Source organism: Myotis myotis, unplaced genomic scaffold (assembly GCF_014108235.1).
Source record: "Myotis myotis isolate mMyoMyo1 unplaced genomic scaffold, mMyoMyo1.p scaffold_m19_p_3, whole genome shotgun sequence".
In the NCBI taxonomy this organism is placed as follows: domain Eukaryota; kingdom Metazoa; phylum Chordata; class Mammalia; order Chiroptera; family Vespertilionidae; genus Myotis; species Myotis myotis.
In genome coordinates this window covers 88,784,184-88,806,928 of record NW_023416335.1, presented here as the reverse complement: position 1 = coordinate 88,806,928, position 22,745 = coordinate 88,784,184, and the positions used below count along the sequence as shown (strand labels likewise).

Sequence of the window (22,745 nt, the reverse complement as noted above, 5' to 3'; positions counted from 1 at the left end):
AGAGAAGGAAAGACAGAAATACCGATGTGAATGAAACACATCGATTGGTTGCCTCCTGCATGAGCCTCGACCAGGGCCTGGGATAGGAAGGAGCCTACAACTGAGGCATCAAACCCGGGACCCTTCAGTTCGCAGGCCCACACTCTATCCACTGAGCCAAACTGGCTAGGGCTATTCTTCTTCTTTTTTTTTTTTTAATGTATTTTATTGATTTTTTACAGAGAGGAAAGGAGAGAGAGAGTTAGAAACATCGATGAGCGAGAAGCATCGATCAGCTGCCTCCTGCACATCTCCCACTGGGGATGTGTCCGCAACCAAGGCACATGCCCTTGACCGGAATCGAACCCGGGCCCCTTCAGTCCGCAGGCCGACGCTCCATCCACTGAGCCAAACCGGCTACGGCTAGGGCTATTCTTAATGATTTTGATTTGTAGTTGTGATGACTGAAAATGTATTTCTATTTTCTATTGTGAGATAATCTCAAGGTGCTCTGTCTTACTCCCTTTCTGGACATGCCCTTTGGGGTACAGTATATTTTGTTTTCATACAACTGGATATTTAAAAAATATATATATATTTATTTATATATATGTGTATATGTATGTGTGTGTGTGTGTATATATATATATATATATATATATATATATATATATTGATTGATTTTAGAGAGGAAGGGGGGAAGATAGAAACATCAGTAATGAGAGAGAATCATTGATCGGCTGCCTCCTGCATGCCTGCTACTGGGGATTGAGCCTGCAATCCGGGCATGTGCCCTGACCAGGAATAGAACCATGATCTCCTGGTTCATAGGTCGATGCTCAACCACTGATCCATGTCGGCAGGGCAAGGATATGTTTTATTTGTAATTTTTGTTTTGTTGGACCTCTTGTACCTTTTAAAAATATCTTGAAATATACATGGATATTGAAATTGCTTACTTTTCTTCCTAGGTTTTTGGGAAGGATGTTGGAGAAATGAGACTGTGTGTTTACAGTGACCGAAAACTACCTTGCTAGTAGCTTGGGAAATTTTCCTGTGGGCAAGGATCTTTTACACTATTTAGCATAGTACTGATAACAGAGCTTACATTAAAGTTCTTCTCTGAGGTGGATGATTCATTTGTATTAAGGCAAAGTTTTATTTTGGTTATGTGGTTACATTATAGGTCTATGAGTTGTTTCAGTTTTCAAGTTTAGGAATGAATGTCTTTGATCCTATGCATGTTTGGTTTTCAGTGTCCCAATAAGTGGGGCAGAAAGACAATATATCCCAGATGTGCATATTGTTGAAACTTAATTTTTGCTAAAATGTTGTGAAATATTGGTTTGTTCTAGCCCAAATAATTAAATTATGTGATTCATTTTAACGAGCCTTTCAATTCATAGAAAGCATAAAAATGCTTCGTGTTTTTTTCATGTATGTGTTTGTGTGTGTGCGCGTGCGCGCACATGCGCACACTACATATGATCTGTACTGTTATAATTTCTACTTGGGAATAACAAACAGAATTTTGCCTTTATGTCTCTTTTCTTCAGATCTCTTAACCTTTGCTTTTGGCAGAACTTGATTCCTTTTCAGATTTATTGAATGAGTGAAAATATCAGTAATTTTTCACATTAGGTATGTGTGCATATAATTCTTGCCTGCTTATGGCTGCTATTGATGTGACCTATTACTATTTATGGTGTTGTGCATCCCACCCATACAATATCTTTTGCTCCAGAATCACATTATCTCGCATAGTATATTATAACTGTTCTGTCAGTGCTGTTTTTCAGGAATAAGTGTTCCTGCTGCTTTAAAATCATTTTTATGGCATATAAGTAAACTTAGAGCTCATTTAATCATAGTATTTATTTTATAAATGGGGAAATTGAGATCCAGGAAGCAAAGTGATTCACTAAAGTTTGTAAAATCTGTTATTGTCAAAATCTGGATTAGAATTTATCTAAATTCCAAAGGCATTCCAGCCCCTCCAGACCAGTGCTTTTTCCCCTGATGTATCTGTTACCGCTCAGATTCTGTTTTTGTGTGTTCTTAAAATTATCTTCTATTTACTTGATTTCCTGTTTATCTCCTTCAGCTTTTATGCAGTTGTGACGAAGGTATTATGTTCTTAGTCACACAGTGTATCTCAAATGACTATTTTGGCCAGGGCATTTCTAGGCAGTGAGGATAACCAAGATAAATAGGGTGGATTTCCAGTTTTCAAGTTCACAGTCTTATGGGGGTGATCACCTATTAAATGGCTTTAAGAATGATAAAATAAAGACACATACTAAGTGAATGGGAGTATTGAAGAGGGAGGGTAATTGTAATATTAGCTATCTTGTATACATGTCAAATCCTGTGTAATGTGAATTTTTATAGTCATTTAATTTTTATTCAAGGATCTTGCAGATGATTTGGTAGAGGATGTGGCTTACAGTTTATATCTGTGAAGTTATAAAGCCTGATAAAAAGTTGTTTTAAGCCTAGAAAATAATTAATGGGAAAACTTGGTGCAATAATTGTCTCTTGAGGTGGTTAACTTTATGCAGGCCAGAATGATCCAATTATAACTTGTTTGTCAAAATAATTATAGGGCTACTATTTATTTTGTGACAGCTCATTTCTTAGTGTGTTCGGATTTAGAAGAGTTGCAGCTTTGGACTGCGGACAAAAATCTTGAGGTGTATATCATCATTTTACCTTAATTCATGACTATCTTTTTGGCCTCCTTTAATGAAAAGTCCAGGCAATTGTTTGAGGTGTCATAAGTGTGTTTATAGTGTAGCATTTGTGATAACTCTGTAGGACTTTTGATAACTGTTTGTGTTGGAAAAGTATGTGTGTATTTTAAAATACATTTTTTTTTCTTTTTAAATGCAGCTATTTGATATAGTTGGATGTTTCCAATATTTTTACCTACGAGGAGTAAATAGATGGGACTTTGAATTCTGATACACAAGAAAACAATATTGTTTACCTCCATAGTAGTAATCTTTGATGTTGGTAAACATACTTGCGGCCAAATAATCATAGTACCATTCAGCGTGTTATATTATTGATGTGTCAGATGTTTTGGTAGAATTACCAAATTATAGAGTTTTTGGAAAACATTTTTTTCTGGTCTTGTTTCCTGCAATAATCCTCTTAAGAACTGTTTTGCAATGGAAAACTGTTCTGTACTATGATTCCAAGAGCAGGTGGCTAACTATATTGCTCAATAAAGCAGCCAGAAGAAATCCTGCCAGTACCTTCTTGGTGACGAATGACATTACAGGAAGTGTAGCAGTTATTTTTCTCTTCCTTGAAAGTGCTAATAGTAGTATTATCTTTCAAATATTGAGATTTCTATATGCTGAAGAATCTGCATCTCTATCAATGTTATAATTGCTTTGGAAGCTAACGTTTTAGAGAAGATATTAGCAGTAAAAAAAAAAACAACCCACAAAAAACAAACCCCTGTTGGTTTTTGACATTAAAAGTTTTGCCTTTAATGAGCTTCCCCAGCTTTTTAAGAAGAACTAGGGCAACTATTATAACTTTTTGGCAGATGTTCAGGAAGGGCATGCGTTTGCAGGAAAAAATTGTCTGAGTAATCTCAGCTATGTTTTAACTTCTCAGTTTTCAAAAGTTGATGCAGATGTCCCATGAGTCTTTGGGTTGTTGATTGTCATTAGTGATTTTTCTGGATCATTGCTGGGGAATGTAGATAGTTTTACCTTTAACAAGGATAATCTATGATTAGAATCTATAGTTATAGTTTGTATTTAACTCTTCATGATCTGTTACTGATTAATAGGACAGTCCAGAATTTATTGAAATCTGTTTCTAGTATCTGAAATAGTTCAGATATCACATCTCTCTTCCCCCCATAAAATGTTTTTATTTCACTAAAGTTATTAAAAATATGTGCCAAACGCTGTCAAAACTGTTTAAGTTGTGTCAGGAAAGACTTTAAACATATATTTAAAATAGTTATTTTTCTCCCCGTATTCTTAGAATTTGGGGGTACTTTTTCTTTCTTTTTAAAAAAGACCACTAAGGAATCTTGAAAGATGTCATTGTAGTATGATAGAATATGTCAAACAGATCTGTGTGTAAATGTGTTTCTGCATTTTCATGTTTCCTCCTTAATAGTGGTGCCTGTTCATATTGATAGTAGTAGGGGCTCAGTAGCAGTTTCAACAGTAGCTCCTATTTTACTGATCTGTGATTCAAATGTTCTAAACATATGTACAATATTGCTGTATATGTTAGTCTCTATCAACACAACTTTTCAGGAACATTTAATAAGAATTTGTTGGATGCAGTTAATTATTATTTTTTTACCCATATTTTTGGCCCTGCTCTCTCAACTCTTGATTTATTTTGGTGTGCTATAAAAAATGATATATCTGCAATTATGAGTATATTAAAAATCCTATATAATAAAACCCTAATATGCAAATCAACCGAACAGCAGAACGACCAGTTGCTATGATGCACACTGACCACCAGGGGGCAGGCACTCGATGCAGGAGCTGCCCCCTAGTGGTCAGTGCGCTTCCACAGAGGCAGCGCCTCTCAGGCAGAAGCCAGGCTCACGAACAGACAGGCAGTAAGAAGCAAGGGGTCCCTGACTGCTAGAGGGATGTCCGCTTGCCGGCTTAGGCCAGTTCCCCAAGGGGATTAGGCACAAGCCTGGATGAGGGTCCCCCCCCCTCCCCCCCCACCCAGTGCACGAATTTTGTGCACCGAGCCTCTAGTATGTATAAAAAATGCATAATTAAAAGATGATGATGAAATATTTCAATTTAATACCTATAGTGGATTTTCAGCAATTCACATTTGCAATACTCTTTTTTTTTTTCAAGGGCTTGTGTAAAGGGAAGTTCTTAAGAATTGCCTCTAGACAAACACTGTAATAGAATAATTAAAAAGAAACGCTGGCTGATTATTCTTTAATGAAACTATGTAGCTACAATAGCTAGTTTATTATCTAGAAACTTATGGTAAGATATCACAACATTGTTTTCATTCAGAGGGTGAAACAACTTCACCCTGAATTTGTTAGCCTGTCAGAGCCAGCAAGCAATAAGCAACACTGTACATGTAAGGAAAATTTCTGATTCTAGCTCTTCCATATATACTAGTAAACTACTGTGATATTTAGAATAGTAGTTTTCAAGTTGCTGCATAATAATCACCTAGGATGTTTTAGAAAATATACCGCTAATTCTGGAAATGTTGTTCAGTTGACCTGGGCACGGACCTGTGGATCTGCATTTTTTGAAGTATCCCAGTTGATTTTGATGCACAGATTTAGAAACTATAGTTTCAGAGCACAGTATAACTATAAATAAATATTTTTAAAAACTGCTAAAAATACATTTGAAAGTGAATACTTTTAACAAAACAAGTTAAAACTGTTCTGACTTACACAAAGACCATCAAAATATTTTAAGAAAATTAATTCTTAACCTTTAGAATTGTTAAACTTGTAAAGGAGTTTCCAAGGGATATGGAATAGGCCTTGTGTGAATATTTTATATTGTGTTTGGTCTGCTTTAGAATCAGTTATTGGGTAGCCTTGAAATATTAAATTATGTGCTGACTGTAATCTGTATTTACTGCTTCTGGCTTGCTATATTGAGGAAGATCTTAGACCCTGAGTAGGAGATGGGGTAGAGGAGGAGAAGGTAAGAAAAGGGGAGTAATTAATTCATATTCTGTCATGTGCTTGCTATCCCTGGCTTAGGAGTTTTTATCCAAAGGACTACATAGTATTCTGTTATCCTTATGCTTTAATTCCTGGTTTGGATGTCTATAATTAGCATTATTTTACACAAATACACACACACACACGACCCAGGTGGGCATAGTTACACTTAATATTTGCTTTCTGGTGAGTTGCTACTAAAATACCCTTTTGTAACAATTTGTTCTGATTTTGAATACTTTTTTAAAAAATTTATCTTTTATTGTCCCCCTTTTTTCCCCATTGACCACCTCAACCCTGAACCCATCCCTCCCCCGAGATTGATTTTGAATTCTTAAAAGTATATTTAGATTAATTCAGCAATAATTTTTCTTGTGATGCTTACTAACTGGTTGTATACAAGAATATTGGCTCACCATTTATATTTAGAATTACTGTGTTCTAGATACTGGGAACACAAAGATAGAATTAAGCAAGACTCTTGCCCTTAGAAGACTCTTGCATATTGCCTGGAGATATGCAAGTAAACAAGCATACAAGCATTTGTAATAATGCATTGAGATAAATCTCATGGCATAAATAAGCAGAATGTTCTGAGAGAAATGAAGAGAGGAGCTTAGCTTTGAGGCTTGGGTAAGGAATTGAGCAGAAATTTCAGGAAGAGGGACAGTGCAAAAAAATGTATGAAGGTATGAAAACAGTGTATTGGGCAATTATGAAATATACTAGAGGCCCGGTGCACAAAAATTTGTGCACTCGGGGCAGGGGGGCCCTCAGCCCGGCCTGTGCCCTCTCGCAGTCTGGGACCCCTCGGGAGATAATGACCTGCTGGCTTAGGTCTGCTCCCGGGTGGCAGAGGGCAGGCCAAAAGCCTAGGTGCAGCCCTTGATTGGGCACAGCGCAGGGCCAATTAGGGAATTGGGGCGCCGCCCCCTGTCATGCACAGAGCAGGGCAGATCAGGAGGTTGCGATGCCACCCTCAGTCATGCTCAGGGTAGAGCCGATGGGGGGGTTGGGGCACCGCCTCCTGTCAGACTTAAGGCAGGGTCAATGGGGAGGTTGCGGCGCCACCCCTTGTCACTCACAGATCAGGGCCAATCGGGGTTGGGGAGCTCCCCCCTGTCACGCACAGAGCAGGGCCGATCAGGGGGTTGAGGAGCTCCCCCCTGTCACTCACAGAGTAGGGCCGATAGGGGAGTTGGGGCACCGCCCCCTGTCACACACACAGCAGGGCGGATCAGGGGGTTGGGGCGCTGCACCCTGTCACACTCAGGGCAGGGCCGATGGGGAGGTTATGGCTCTACCCCATCACACACAGAGCAGGGCCTGTGGGGGGCGGTTGGGGCGCTGCCCTCTATCACCCACAGAGCAGGGCCGATCAGGGGGTTGGGGCACCGCCACTGTCACACTCAGGGCAGGGCCGATGAGGAGGTTATGGTTCTACCCCATCACACACAGAGCAGGGCCCGTGGGGGGGGGGGGGGGGGCGAGGGTTGGTGTGCCGCACCCTGTCACACACAGAGCAGGGCCGATCAGGGGTTGGGGCACCGCACCCTGTCACACACAGAGCCGCAGGGCGATCAGGGGGTTGGGGAGCACCCCCTATCAGGCACAGAGCAGGGCTGATCAGGGGGTTGGGGAGCTCCCCCCTATCAGGCACAGAGCAGGGCTGATCAGGGGGTTGGGGCGCCTTCCCCTGTCAAGAACAGAGCAGGGCAGATAGGGAGGTTGTGGCCCTGCCCCCTGTCACACACAGAGCCGCAGGGTGATCAGGGGGTTTGGGCACTGCCCCCTGTCACGCTGATCCCAGTGCCAGGAGGCCTCGCGGCTCTGCTGATCCTGGTGCTGGGAGGCATATTACCCGTTTACTATATAGGATAGAGGCCTGGTGCATGGGTGGGGGCCGGCTGGTTTGCCCTGAAATGTGTCCTGGATCAGTGTGGGGTTCCCCACTGGGGTGCCTGGCCAGCCTGGGTGAGGGGATGATGGCTGTTTGCAGCTGGTCACACACCCTTCAGGGTGGGGGTCCCCACTGGGGTGCCTGGCCAGTCTGGGTGAGGGGCTGAGGGCTGTTTTCAGGCTGGCGGGTGACTGAAGCTCCCAACCGCTCCTTTTTTTCTTTTTTCTTTTATTCTCGGCCAGCTTTAGCTCTGAGGCTCAGCTGCTGAAAGCAGGTATCTGGCTTGTTTGGGTTCTATAATTGAAACACTGTTTTAACTCCAGTTCTGAGATCCCGGTTGGCTGAAAGCAGGTTTCTGGAGTTTATTTAGATTCTATATTTGTAACAGTGTTTCAAACTGCAAGCTCAGAGGCCGGCAAGGCAGGCAGGGAACGTTGGAATCCTCCGTCACTGAAGCAAGCAAGCCTCATGTTCGCTTCAAGCTGCCTGGCTGCCGGCCGCCATCTTGGCTGGCAGTTAGTTTGCATATCTCGCTGATTAGCCAATGGGAAGGGTAGCGGAGGTACGGCTAATTACCATGTTTCTCTTTTATTAGATAGGATGAGTGAAATATAGAAATTTTAGGTAGGAGGCATGAATGCTTGAAATATAGGCAGAGGCCAGATGATACCACCTAAGGAGACAATATAAATCTGTTTAACATTTACAAAGGAGGTATTGAAGATGCTAAGCAGGTGAGTGACACAATTTTAACAAGCTTTTGCTACCAGCAAGGTGACAGAAGAGTTGTAAACAGGGAAGAATTAGCAAACTGCATGCAACAATTCAGGAAAAAACATGGGATATGCTACAACTAAGCTAATGCTGGATAGGAAGGCAGAAATTTTTGAGAGACGACTCAATAGATAATACTAGTCAAGTCTTGAAAGATGGCAATCCTGCCTAATAAAGAGGTAATATGCAAATTGACCATCACTCCAACATACACGATGGCCGTTCTCATGTGGACACAAGATGGCCGACAGGGGAGGGCAGTTGGGAGGAACCAGGTCTGAAAGGGAGGGCACTTCCCGGGGGTCAAGCCAGCAGGGGAGGGCAGTTGGGAACAAGGCCTGCAGGGGAAGGCAGTTGAGGGTAACCAGGCCTGCAGGGGAGGGCAGTTGGGGGCAACCAGGCCAACAGGGGAGGGTAGTTAGGGGTGACCAGGCTGGCAAGGGAGGGCAGTTAGGGGCAATCGGGCTGGCAGGGGAGCAGTTAGGCATCGATCAGGCTGGCAGAGAGTGGATAGGGGGTGATCAGGCAGGCAGGCTGAAGCGGTTAGGGGCAAGCAGGCAGGCAAGCAGGCAAACAGTTGGGAGCCAGCAGTCCTGGATTGTGAGAGGGGTCCCAGATTGGAGAGGGTGCAGGCTGGGCTGCGAGACACCCCCGCCCCCATGCACAAATTTCGTGCACCGGGCCTCTAGTAGCAGAATAAAGCAGTATTTGACAGGAGATTTGAACCCCAGGACTTGGGCTTCAGAGGGTTCTATGAATTCCCTGAAATCTTATTTACAGACATTGTCCATCTGTGTGTATGTACATTTTTCTCAGGGACAGAGGTTAAGGTTTAATCATATTCTCAAACAAGTAAAAAACAACAACAAAGCCACAACAATCGTGAAGTATTTTGAGGTTTCCAACTTGGGAATCTATGTGGATGTTGGTAGGGTTTACTGAATGGGGGATATTGAATAAGTGGTAGAAAGGAATATAAAACAACTAGAGGCCCAGTGCACGAATTCATGCATGGGTGAGGTCCCTCGGGCTGGCCGGGTGGGAGTGGGAGGGAGTGGGACCTCGGGTGGTTGGCCAGCCAAGGGAGTTTTGCTGTAGGAGCGTACTGACCACCAGGGTGCAGCTACTGTATTGAGCGCCTGCCCCCTGGTGGTCAGTGCATGTCATAGTGACTGGTTGTAATGATCACTTAGGCTTTTATATATATAGATTGTTTGATAAATTAACTATCTTAAGGGTACTAATGTTTTAAAGGAGTTATGAGACAACTTTTAAAACAACTTCAAAGATTTTTTTTTTCCTTTTAATATTATGTCTTAGGAAAAATATTTTGTATTTAAAAACAGAAATAAGTACAATTTTCTCTGATTTCCAATAATTAAAATTTTTATTTTGAAGCTGATTGAATAAGTCTTAAGTTATCTTATTATTTATCAGATATTTTGAGTTTTTAAATTTAAAGCCATAGTGATGTCAGCATGTAAAATTGGTTATTTCAAACAAGCATGAACATTGCAATTCAGAATGCTAGGACGGGTGTTGTGCCTGGGGGTTATGCTTTGTGCTAGTGTCAAGTCAGTAAAAGAGGATATAAGATTAAATCCTTTTCTATTTGTTAGAATGTAATTTAAAAGTAGTAGTAGATTGGCTTTAACTGTATTGGCAATTTTCTGCCAGTTAGCCTGTGTGGTGTATTTCATCCCTCTTTAAATCAGATTACAATTTGGGCATGAAAAAATTGAGTACTTGGTCGCCTGATGAGGCACAGTCATATCAGCCTTCAGCTGCTAGTCATTTATAAATACAGTAAAACCTCGGTATAATGGACTAATTTTGGCAAGGGAATGTCTGTTAAAGCCGAAAGTCCGTTATATAATAATGTAGGTTTTCCAAATGCATATGTTAAAAATTTGTCAAATTAGTTTACCTGTTTTTACTTATGTAGACACGTTTGTGTGATTATGTATGAAAAATTTAATTTTACAGAGAAATTTTCTATATGTATTGCTATAATTTTAAATGTATACTAAATAGGTCTGTCAATGTGTACATTCACAACTCACCTCGAGTAAACAAAGGCACACAGCTGAGGCGTGGCTTAGCCCACGTGGGAACATCAGCCAACACATGTTAAAACTACTGCAGAAAGTCACACCACAGGACAACAGACTCAATTACCTCGTATGCGGTGTGATCACGTGCTAATCATTCTCCGAAAATTGTTTAGGAGCAGTGAATCTGGGATTTAAATATGTAGACTATAGTTGTAGATTTGTAATATACATTTATGTCAGCGATATTACTACAGCATTTTTTCTAACATATGGCCTACTTGCTAAAATTTGTTAAAAATAACAATGAATTGGTAACAAAAAATATAACCTGTTAATTTAATTATAAGCATATCTTGGTTAAAACCATTTTAAAATTAACAGGGTGTTAATTTTCAGATATGACATGGATTGGAAAATTGGTTATATCTGAAGTCCGTTAAAGCAAGAGCTTACTGTACCTTCATTATACTTTCTTAGCTGTATTCCATAAATATTTTATGTAATTCCCACTTTCAAGTGTTCTTTTCAGATATAATGCAATAGATATAAAAATTTTTAAATTTCTGTATTAGGAATAAACTGTGCAGTGACTGGAAGATATTGAAACTATGATTTTTACTTCAAGGCAAGGCTACATTTTGATCTAGACAAGGCTATTTTGTTATATTTTTCCCCACGCTCTGTCTTTTCAGGTTGAATTACTGATTGTCCCTGCCCCCCCCCCTTTGTTTTGTTTGTTTTGGTTTTGATGTTTTTTTTCCTTTCAGCTAAAGGAGCAGCCCAGTGGTTTTCAAGAAGTGCCAAAGTGCACTGACTGTCTCATGATGACTGGTGCCTCAGGGAGGGTCATGATTCCTGGATACAGGATCGACCTGATCCTGGATGTCACTTCAAGCAGTCAGATCGTGGGGAAAAGCCTTGTCTAATGGCTAGCCTTCCTCAAAAGTCTGATGCTAGTCATCTCGGAAGGCCTCAGAAAAAGCCTTAAAGGTGAGCAGAGTAGAGTGTAGTTCTCTCTGGGGGCTGTGACTATTTGTTGGAGAATATGATTCAAGATAGAATAACATCCCTAACCTGACAAATCCAGGCTCAATTGGTAAATTAACGTTAGTTTATAAATTTGTTGATGATGATCAGACCCCAACTTTTTTGAGTTATTAGAAACTACCCTTCTAACCTTAAGATCTATAAAGGGAGGGATTCGGTATTTCCTGAGCCCTTCAGAACCTGAGGTTAAAAAACAGCTGTCTTTGTAGCAGTTTGGATTTATGTGGCTCATATTTTATTGCCTTCAACTTGAAGTATATTAAAACTGCCTGGCATAATTAAAATAACATTTTTAGCTCTATGAAAAATTATTTAGAGGTGTTTTGAGCAATTTAGTTTGGAGCAAATTTAAATCCAGGGCTCGCTCTCTGTGTTTTATGCACTTATATATAATAAACTTGTTCATATACTAGGCTTTATTGCTAAATTTTCAAACTCTAAAACCTGTCCTAAGAGTTTATAGGTTGTTGTTTTTTTAATGAGTCACTGATATTAGAAAAAAACAACAACATGGGCATGCACCATCCCCAATTTGAATGTGCATTTTTACATTTAGAAATTATATATGTCACTGCTATATTAATATTTTAAAAACATGCAAAAATGTTAAAGAAGATGAGGTAAAGAAAACTTACGCAAAAGAAGTTCTGATATTTTCTTTCACATCATTCGTCATGATGTATACTGGGGTTGGCAAACCATTTTTAAAGGGCCAGAGAGTAAATATTTTAGGCTTTCAGCCCATATGGTCTCTATTGGAACTACTGGATTCCATTGTAAGGCAAAAGCAGCTATAGACAATATTTTAAACTAATGAATGTGGTTGTCTTTAATAAAATTTTATTTGCCAAAACAAGCTGTGGGCTGGATTTGGCTGGTGTGCAATTGTTTACTGACCCCGGGAGTATATCCTGTTTGGTTGGCCACCTGCCTAGACCTTGAAATTGTATTATTCTGCTTTTGTTAGTTATTTTTCACCAGCAGTTTTAGAGTGCATTTGATCTTTCTTATACTGACTGAGCAGAAGAATACTAGTAGTCAGAATGCGTTCAGTTTAGTTGAACAAATACTTATAGAAACACCAGTGATTCAGGCACAAGGTTAGGTGCTGATATCAGGAGTTTGAAAGACAGGTAAAGAGTAGGGCTTGGTGTAAAAAGTAAAATATTACAGCACAAGCTGTTGAGAAAGTGAGGCTGGCACTGGGAAATGATGTTTCCTGTTGGACTTCGAAAGGTTGTGATGTGGATGGGTGCAAAGGCATAAAGGTGATAAAAGCGAACGTGGAGGAACCGTGTATTACCTCAGTTTTGACAGTTGGCAGAGTGTTTGAGAAAATAGCAGCAGGAAATGAAAGTGGACAGATTGGCATGGCCTATATCGTGTATGCTCCTCCAAAGAACTTGGACTTTGCCTTAAAGGTTGATGGTAATCATTGAAGAGATATAGTACTGGAGAAACTGATCAGATTTAGATTTTAGAATGATAGTGACAGTAGTAGGGAATATACAATGAGATGTTTTTGACAACTCATTTTTTTTACCTCCTTCTGAAAAAGGACACCATTGTTTATAGGTTGTTTTGCATCAGATGTAACATAAACTTGGAATATATTTAGCAGTAAAAAGGAATGAACTGTTCATATTCTACAATATGGATAATCCTCTAAAAAAATATGCTAGATACAAAAGATCATATATCATATGATGCATATTCTATATTGCCATTTTTGTATGGAATGTCCATAAAGTAGATTAGTGGTTGCCAGGAGGTGGACTGGGGACTGACTGCAAATGAGCAGGAGGGATCCTTTTGGGATGTTGAAATGTTGTAAAACTGGATAGTGGTGAAGGTTATATAACTCTTAAGTTTACTAAAAATAACTGGATAATTTTTAAATGGTTGAATTTTATGGTAGGTAATTACTAGCATACCTCAAAGTTGTTAAAAAAATTAGAAAGACCTCACCTTTGAAATTTGTTGGAGTAAAACTTTGTTAGAAATTATTTCCATATTACGATTGCCAAGTAATTGCTCTTTTCTCTGAACAAATATGAACATACTAGAACCCCCAAAAAGTGTGCGTGTTTTTTACCTTAAAGGGCATACATTGTAATCATAAAAAGAAACTGTAGGAACTAAAGTTTATAGAATTCACTTTGACTTATAATTTATTAATTTTCCTTTTCTTTTTATTTTATTTTTTTAAAATATATTTTATTGATTTTTCACAGAGAGGAAGGGAGAAGGATAGAGAGTTAGAAACGTCGATGAGAGAGAAACATCGATCAGCTGCCTCCTGCACACCTCCCACTGGGGATGTGCCCGCAACCAAGGTACATGCCCTTGGCCAGAACCGAACCTAGGACCCTTCAGTCCACAGGCCGACGCTCTATCCACTGAACCAAACCGGTTAGGGCTTTCCTTTTCTTTTTAAAAAAATTTTTCTTTTCATGTTAATATCATATGAGGAGAATCTTAAGTGTTTATATAACATCAAAAAGCTAGGAATAAGCTAAGGGAAATTTACTTGATTTCTTTTTTTCCAAGGGAATAATTGTTAAAGAAAGAATCTAAGTGTGATGATTTTAAATTTGTAAATTGTTTCTTCATAACCTTAACAGTTATAGAAAATGAATAAAAAGAATATAAAACAATTGGAAAATGGTTGTTTTCACTCAATAAATATTATTAAGGGCCTACTATGTGCTAGGCACTGTTTCTTAGAAACAGATATAGTGATAGATTTTTACTATGCTACTTTCATTTATTCCTGGATGCCAAAATCATGTATGAGTTTTAACATAATCATTAAGAAAATATGTATAAAACTGAATTGTGTTACTTTTTATTGTTTACAAGGTAATTTCGCAACTCAATCTCCAATTCTGTGATAGTGAGGAAAATGAATCTTAGTATATAGCTATTTCCCAAGTAAGAGGCAGAGCTTGACCATTGTTTTTTTTTTCCTATTTTTTTCAAGTCTATTGCTCTTTATTCTCTAGTATGGGATTTTTAAAAAGTACAATACTGCATAAGAATATATGTATAGATCTGTGGATAAAATTGAGAGTTCAGAAAGAAACCCATACATTTATGGTCAATTGATTTTCAACAAGGAAGCCAAGACAGTTTGTTGGGGAAAGGATAATCTTTTCAACAAATGGTACTAGACAAGTGAATATTCACATGCAAGCGAGTGAAGTTGGACTTGTACCTGACACCATATATAAAAATGAACTAAAAATGGGTGAGCAAATTAAGTGTGAGAATTAAAACTCTTGGGAGAAAACAGATGTAAATCTTCATGACCTTGGGTTAGGTAGCAGTTTCTTTGGCATGACACTCAAAGAGAACAGTTAAAGAAAAATTAGATAATTTGAGTTCATCAAAACTAAAAAGTATTTGTGCTTTAAAGGATACTATCAAGAAAAGACAGTAACAGAATAGGAGAAAATGTGTGCAAATCATATATCGGATAAGGTCCCAGGATACGGAATATACAAATAACTATTATAGTACAAAAATAAGAAGAGCCCTGGCTGGTGTAGTACAGTGGATAGAGCTTCGGCCCACACACTGAAGGGTTACGGGTTTGATTCCCAGTCAAGCACATGTTACCTGGGTTGTAAGTGCAGGAGGCAATCAATTGATGTGTATCTCTCACATCGATGTTTGTCTCTCTATCTTTCTTCCTACCCCCTCCTCTCTCTCTCCCTCTCATCCACTCTAAAAATCAATGGAAAAAATATCCTCGGATAAGGATTAACAAAAAATAAAAAGATAAATAGATAATCCAATTAAAAATGAGTAAAGGACTGAAAAAGGTTGTTTCTCCAAAGAAGGCAAATAAATGGCTAATAAGTACATGAAAAGATGTTCACCATCATTAAGGGAATGCAAATCAACAAGATACCACTTATAATGGCTATAATAAAAAAAGATGGATAATAATAAATGTTGAGAATGTAGAGAAACTGAACTCTCATAGATTGCTTATGGAAGTGTAAAGTAATGTAGTTGCTGTGAATAGTAGTTTGGCAGTTCTTCAAGAAGTGAAACAGTTAACTTATGACCACAAAAGTTCACTCCTTGGTATGTACCTAAAGAAAATAATAGCATGTCCACATAAAATGTCAGATCATCATTATTTCTAATAGCCAAAAAGTAGAAAAACCCCAATGTTCATCAACTGTTGAATAAACAAAATGTGGTATATCCATACAGTGGATTAGTATTCGGCTTTAAAAAGGAATGGAATTCTGACATCCTATATAATAAAAGCCTAAGTGGCATCACGCCCTCACGCGATGTCATCACAAGATGGCCACCACAAGATGGCCGGCAGGGGAGGGCAGTTGTGGGCGAGCAGGCTGGCAGGGGAGGGCAGCTGGGGGCGACCAGGTCTGCAGGGGAGGGCAGCTGGGGACGATCAGGTCAGCAGGGGAGCAGTTAGGCGTCAGTCAGGCTGGCAGGGGAGCAGTTAGGGGGTGATCAGGCTGGCAGGCAGAAGCGGTTAGGGGCAATCAGGCAGGCAGGCGAGCGGTTAGGAGCCAGCAGTCCCGGATTGTGAAAGGGATGTCTGACTGCCGGTTTAAGCCTGATCCCTGTCAGTTGGACATCCCCCAAGGGATCCCATATTGGAGAGGGTGCAGGCTGGGCTGAGGGACACCCCCCCCCACCCCCACCAGGCACAAATTTCATGCACCGGGTCTCTAGTACACTATAACAGGATGAACCTGGAAGACATGCTAAGTGAAAGAAGCCAGATACAAAAGGCCACTTACTGAATTATCCTATTTATATGACATGTTCAGAATAGGCAGTTCCATAGAAAAAGAAATAGTGGTTGCTAGGGGTTGTAGGGGTAAGTGGGGATGCTAATGTGCATGAGGGTTTTTTTTGGGGGGGGGGGTGGTGGTTAAAATGTTCTAAAATTAGATATTAGTGATGGTCGTATATCACTGTCTCTCTGGTTCACCCATTCTAAATAAATGAAATAAAACAAATGGAAAAACTCATATCTTTACCCCCACATACCCTATTTCCCTCTCTAGTGATTTTAATTTTCTTTCACAGCAAATTTGGAAATCATTTTTGATATCTCTTTGCCCTATCTCCTTTTCCTCCCCTCCCCTCCCATCCCCTCCCTATTCTCTTCCCTCCCTCCCTCCCTCCCTCCCTTCATTCCTTCCCTTATCTGAGGATATTTTCCATTGATTTTTAGAGAGAGGGAAAGACAGAAATATCGATCTGAGAGAAACATATCGATTGGTTGCCTCCTGCACGTGCCCCGGGTCCGGGCCAGGGAGGAGCCTGCAACCGAGGTACATGCCCTTGCCTGAAATCGAACCTAGGACCCTTCTGTCCCCAGGCTGACAGTCTATCCACTGAGCCAAACTGGCTAGGGCTCTTTCTTTTTTAAAAAGATTACGTTTTTATTGATTTCAGAGAGAGGAAGGGAGTGGGAGAAAGAGATAGAAACATCAATGCTGAGAGAGAATCATTGATTGGCTGCCTCCTGCATGCCCACTATGGGGATCGAGCCCAAAAGCCGGGCATGTGCCCTGACTGGGACTCCAACCGTGACCCCTTGGTTCATAGGTCGATGCTCAATCACTGAGCCACACCAGCTGGGCTTCCCCACCTCTTTTTTAACCCTTAATTATAATCTGGCTTCTGATCGTAACATTCTTAACTTAATAAGGTCATTCTTAATAAAGTCACTAATGATTCTCATCTTCCAAATCCAATAATTGGCTTAAAATTTTTCTCTATCATGATGTTTTGCCAGCACTATTGACCACTCTTTTTTTAAAAATGCTGTTACTGTGTGTGTGTGTGTGTGTGTGTGTGAAAAAGAGAGAATGAGAGAGAGAGAGAGAGAGAGAGAGAGAGAGAGAGAGAGAGAGAGAGAAAATCAGCTGCCTCCCATACTCACCCTAACAGGGGATCGAACCTGCAACCTAGGTATGTGTTCTGAGCAGGAAATGAACTTGCAACCCTTAGGTGTATGGGATGATGCTCCAACCAACTGAACCACCTGGCCAGGGCATGAATACTCTTCAAGTATGTTGTGGCTTTTGGGTTTACACTCTCCTGGTTTGCCTTTGGCTTTTTGTTTTGTTTTAATTCTTTTTTTTTTTTTTAAATATATTTTATTGATTTTTTACAGAGAGGAAGGGAGAGAGATAGAGAGTTAGAAACATTGATGAGAGAGAAACATCGATCAGCTGCCTCCTGCACATCTCCTACTGGGGATGTGCCCGCAACCCAGGTACATGCCCTTGACCGGAATCGAACCTGGGACCTTTCAGTCCGCAGGTCGACGCTCTATCCACTGAGCCAAACCGGTTTCGGCATGTTTTGTTTTAATTCTTGATCTTAGTTTATTTGCCTGTCACTTAAGGTAGGCAAACTAGCCCCGACCTTCTACCCTCCCCCATCTATGCACATCTTTTGTGTCCCATGGAAAAGATTGAGAATGAATTACTCTTAGAAAGGAGACAGAGGTAACATGGTAATAGTTTACGGCACCAGACTCCAAATTAAATGGCATATGTATTCCAGAACCTTTTCTTTTTCCCCCCATTTTTTTTTTTTTTTTTTGGCCACTAAGTATCTGGTACTCAAAATTTGAATTAGTTTGTATTTCCTTTGTTGCTGTTCTTTCATTTTTGTAGCTATAATTTATGTACAATAAGATATAGCAATTTCAACTATAAAAGTTGATGAGCTTTGACAAATATAAGCATCATGTTATTAACAGCACAATCCTATATAATAAAGAGGTAATATGCAAATTGACCATCACTCCAACACACAAGATGGCCGCCCCCATTTGGACACAAGATGACCGTCAGGGGAGGGCAGTTGTGGGTGATCAGGCGAGCAGGGGAGGGCAGTTGGGAGGGATCAGGGGGGGCAGTTGGGCACAATCATGCCTGCAGGGGAGGGAAGTTAGGGGTGACTGGTCCGGCAGAGGAGGGCGGTTAGGGGCAATCAGGCTGGCAGGGTAGCAGTTAGGTGTCGATCAGATTGGCAGGGAGTGGTTAAGGGGCTATCAGGCTGGCAGGCAGAAGCGATTAGGGGCAATCAGGCAGGTAGGCAGGCAAGCGGTTGGGAGCCAGCAGTCCTGGATTGTGAGAGGGATGTCCGACTGCCTGTTTAGGCCTGACCTTACCGGGATCGGGCCTAAACGGGCATTCGGACATCCCTCAAGGGATCCTAGATTGGAGAGGGTGCAGGCTGAGCTGAGGTACACTCTCCCCCTCTGTACACAAATTTCATGCACCAGGCCTCTAGTAACGATATAAAATATTAGAGGCCCGAATTGGTGCACCAGTGGGGTCCCTCAGCCTGGCCTTCGGGATCGGGCTGGTCCAGACTGTGAGAGGGTGCAGGCCAGACCGAGGGACCCCACCAGTGCACAATCGGGGCTGGAGAGGGACCGGGGAAGGATGTGGGAGGTTGGCCAGCTGAGGCGGGACCATAGGAGGGCTCCAGGGTATGTCCGACCCATCTTTCTCAGTCCTGATTGTCCGGACCCCAGCAGCAAGCTAACCTACAGGTCAGAGCATGTGTCTCCTGGTGGTCAGTGCACATCATAGCAACTCGTCAACCGGTCACCTGTCTGCCCCCTAGTAGTCAGTGCACGTCATAGCAAGCAGTTGAGCAGTGTTAGTGTATCATTAGCATATTATGCGTTGATTGGTTGAATGGACAACTGGACACTTATCATTTTAGGTTTTTATTATATAGGATATGTCATTCCAAAAAGTTCTCTTATCACTGTACCCTGGAACCACTTGATTTGTGTCTGTCCCTGTCTGTCCCTCTCTCTCTCTCTCTCTCTCTCTCTCTCTCTCTCTCTCTCTCTGTATGTGTGTGTGTAGTTTTAGTATGTTAGTCTTCTGTGTCTGTCTTCTTTCACTTAGTCTAATGATTTTGAGATTCATCCATATTGTTGCATATATCAATAATTCCTTTTTATTGTTGAGTAGTATTCCATTTATGGCTATACTACAATTTGCTTATCCATTCACCAGATAGAACTTTTTTCCCCCCCTCCCCCCCACACACACTTTTTTGATCATTATGAGTAAAGCCACTGTGTACATTGGTATACAAGTCCTTTTGTAGAAATACATTTTCATTTCTTTTGGGTATATATCTGGGGGCACAGTTGATGACTCATAGGGTAATTGTATAACTTTATATGAAACTGCTATACTATTTACTGAAGTGGCTGTACTATTTTATATTCCCACCAGAAATATATGAGTCCTAGGTGCTTTACACTTGAATTTTTTTCAGACTTTAAAATTTTTGACAATATAGTGGGTGTGTAGTGGTATCTCATTTTGGTTTTAGTTTGCATTCCCTAATGGTTAATGATGTTGAACATTTTTCATGTGCTTATATGCCATCTGTATATCTTCTTTGGTGAAGTGAATGTTCTAATCTCTTGCCCATTTTTTACTTGGTTGTTTGTCTTGTTGTCATTGAGTTATAAAATTCTTTTACATATTCTGGATACAAGTCCTTTATGGGATGCATGTTTTCAAATATTTTTTCCCAGCCTTTTCATTTTTTATAGTGTCTTTTGAAGAGCAAATGTTTCCAATTTATTTTTTCTTTTATAGTTTGCTTTCTGTGCCCTATTTTAGAAATCTTTGCCTAAGCCAGGGTTAATATTTTTCTCCTGTATTTTCTTCAAGGAGTTTTATGGTATGAACTCTTAATTTTAGGGTTATGATTCATTTAGAATATTTATTTATGATGGGAAGAAAGTACTGAGGTTCATTTTTTAGCATATCATTAACTAATTGTATCAGTACCATTTGTTGAAAAGATAATCCTTTCCCCATTGAAGTGGGTGGCATTTTTGTTGAAAGTCAGTTAGCCTCATATCTGTGTATCTATTTCTGGACACTCTATTCTGTTTTGTTGATCTCTGTGTCTGTCTTTTGCCTGTACAGCATTGTCTTGACTACTGTAACTTTTTAAGTTTTGGAGTCAGTTTAAGTCTCCAACTTTTTCTTTTTCAAAATTTTGACTTTTCTAGATCCTTCTGAGTTTTCATATAAATTTATTATTTAAAACATTTTTAAAAATATATTTTTATTGATTTCAGAGAAGTAGGGATAAGAGAGAGATGGAAACATCAATGATGATAGAGAATCATTGATCAGCTGCCTCCTGCACACCTCCCATTGGGGATTGAGCCCAGAACCTGGGTATGTGCCCTTGACTGGAATTGAACTCAGGACCCTTCAATCTGCAGGCCAATGCTCTCTCTATCCACTGAGCCAACCAGCTAAGGCTCATAATAATTTAGAATCTGGTTGTTAATTTTTTTAAAATAAAGCCTATTGAAATTTTGATTGGAATTATATTGCATCTATAAGTTAATTTGAATGTAAGTAAACTGACTTTTTATAGTATCGATTATTCTGATCTACACACGGTATATCTCATATTTTTTTAAGTCTAATATTTCTCAGCAATGTTTGTAGTTTTCTTTTTTTAAAATATATTTTATTGATTTTTTACAGAGAGGAAGGGAGAAGGATAGTTAGAAACATCGATGAGAGAGAAACATTGATCAGCTGTCTCCTGCACACCCCCTACTGGGGATGTGCCCGCAACCAAGGCACATGCCCTTGCTCGGAATCAAACCTGGGACCCTCAGTCCACAGGCCGATGCTCTATCCACTGAGTCAAACCAGTTAGGGCAATGTTTGTAGTTTTCATTGTTTATGTTTTGCACATGTATTTTGATGGTATTGTAAATTAGTTTTTAACTTTCAAATTTGATTGTTGCTGGTGCATAGAAATACAGTTGATATTTGTATTTTCACCTTGTATTCTGTGACCTTCCTAATAATTTGCCTATTATTAAATAGCTTTATCTAGATTGCTTCTTTTTCTTTTTTCTTTTGGACACAAAATCACGTTGTCTGTGAACTTAGACAGTTTTACTTGTTCGTTTCCAGTTTTTGTCTGCCTTTGTTTCTCTCCTTAATGTGGTAGAGGTATTGAGAACTGACATCTTTGTTTTGTTTATGATCTTAGAGGATGAGGTGAAGAATGAAACCTTTTACCATGTAAGTGTGATGCTAATTGTAGGTTTTTTTGTATATTTTAAAACTTAGATTGTGTAAATTTTTCTTTGTTACCAGTTTTCTGAGGTTTTGTGTTTTTTTTTTTAGAATCATGAATGGGTATTGAATTTTGCTAAATGAATATGTTGATGATCATGATTTTTCTTTTAAAATATGGTACAATACATTGATTAATTTTTAATGTTAAACCAACCATATATATGTGTGTTTATATATATCCTATACTAATAAAAGACAAACATGCAAATTGACTGCACTTTCGCTATGCCTTAAGCCACGCCCACAAAGCCAATCAGAGCAACTATATGCAAATTAACCCAACCAAGATGGCTGCTGGCAGCCACGGAGCTGGTGTGAGCAGGAGGCTTGCTTGCTCCAGTGATGGAGGAAGCCAAGGTTCCCCGCCTGCCGTGGCCCGGCTCTGAGCTCCACTGAAAGCAACAAAGTTTCAATTATTGAAGGTAAACAAACCCCAGATACCTGCTTTCAGCCAGCCATGGCCACAGAGCTGGAGCGAGCAGGAGTGGGTTGCCCCTGGCAATGGAGGAAGCCAAGCTTTCCGCAGGCCTCCGCTAAAGGCAACAAAGTTTCAATTATAGAAGGTAAATAAATCCCAGAATAAAAAAAAAAAGAAAAAAAGGAGAAGCTGGGAGCTTACGTCGCCAGGATGCTTGGCCAGCCTGAAAACGGCCCTCAGCCCCTCACCCAAACTGACCAGGCACCCCAGTGGGGACCCCCCACCCTAAAGGGGGTGTGGCCAGCCTGAAAACAGCCATCAGCCCCTCACCCTGGCTGGCCAAACCTCCATGGGGTGAGGGTCCCCACTGAGGTGGACATCCTCCGAGGGTTCCCACACTGCAAGAGGACATAGGCCGGGCTGAGGAACCCCCCGAGTGCACAAATTTTTGTGCACTGGTCCTCTAGTGTTTGTATATTTTATAGACAAGGAAGCTGATAACACAAAAACAGTGATGTAAAGTAAGCAGGCATAGGAACCCAGAAAGCAGCAATCTGAAATTATTTACTATAAGGTCATTAGAAAAACAGTATGGGCACAGTGTAAACATGGGAATCCAGATATGTAACAATGATGTGGCTCAGTGGGAGAATGTGAATTTAAATCTTGGTGTGTGTTTTTTCTAGAATCTGAAATAACT

The 22,745-nt window shown here is 40.2% G+C and overlaps 1 protein-coding gene across 8 annotated transcripts in view; it reads left to right on the top strand.

Moving 5' to 3' along the window:
• INTS6 (integrator complex subunit 6) overlaps positions 1-22,745 on the top strand; it is a 112,953-nt gene that overhangs the window by 31,609 nt on the left and 58,599 nt on the right. The window contains exons 1-2 of one of the 8 annotated variants that reach the window (XM_036300449.1): positions 11,237-11,404; positions 21,539-21,570. The exons of 6 other annotated variants lie outside the window; for them this stretch is intronic. In XM_036300449.1, coding sequence (XP_036156342.1) covers positions 11,365-11,404; positions 21,539-21,570 — 72 coding nt within the window. In that variant the 5' untranslated portion in view covers positions 11,237-11,364. Of the gene's footprint in view, positions 1-11,236; positions 11,405-21,538; positions 21,571-22,745 lie in introns of those variants that run through there. One more of the 8 variants, XM_036300451.1, reaches the window with a different exon arrangement.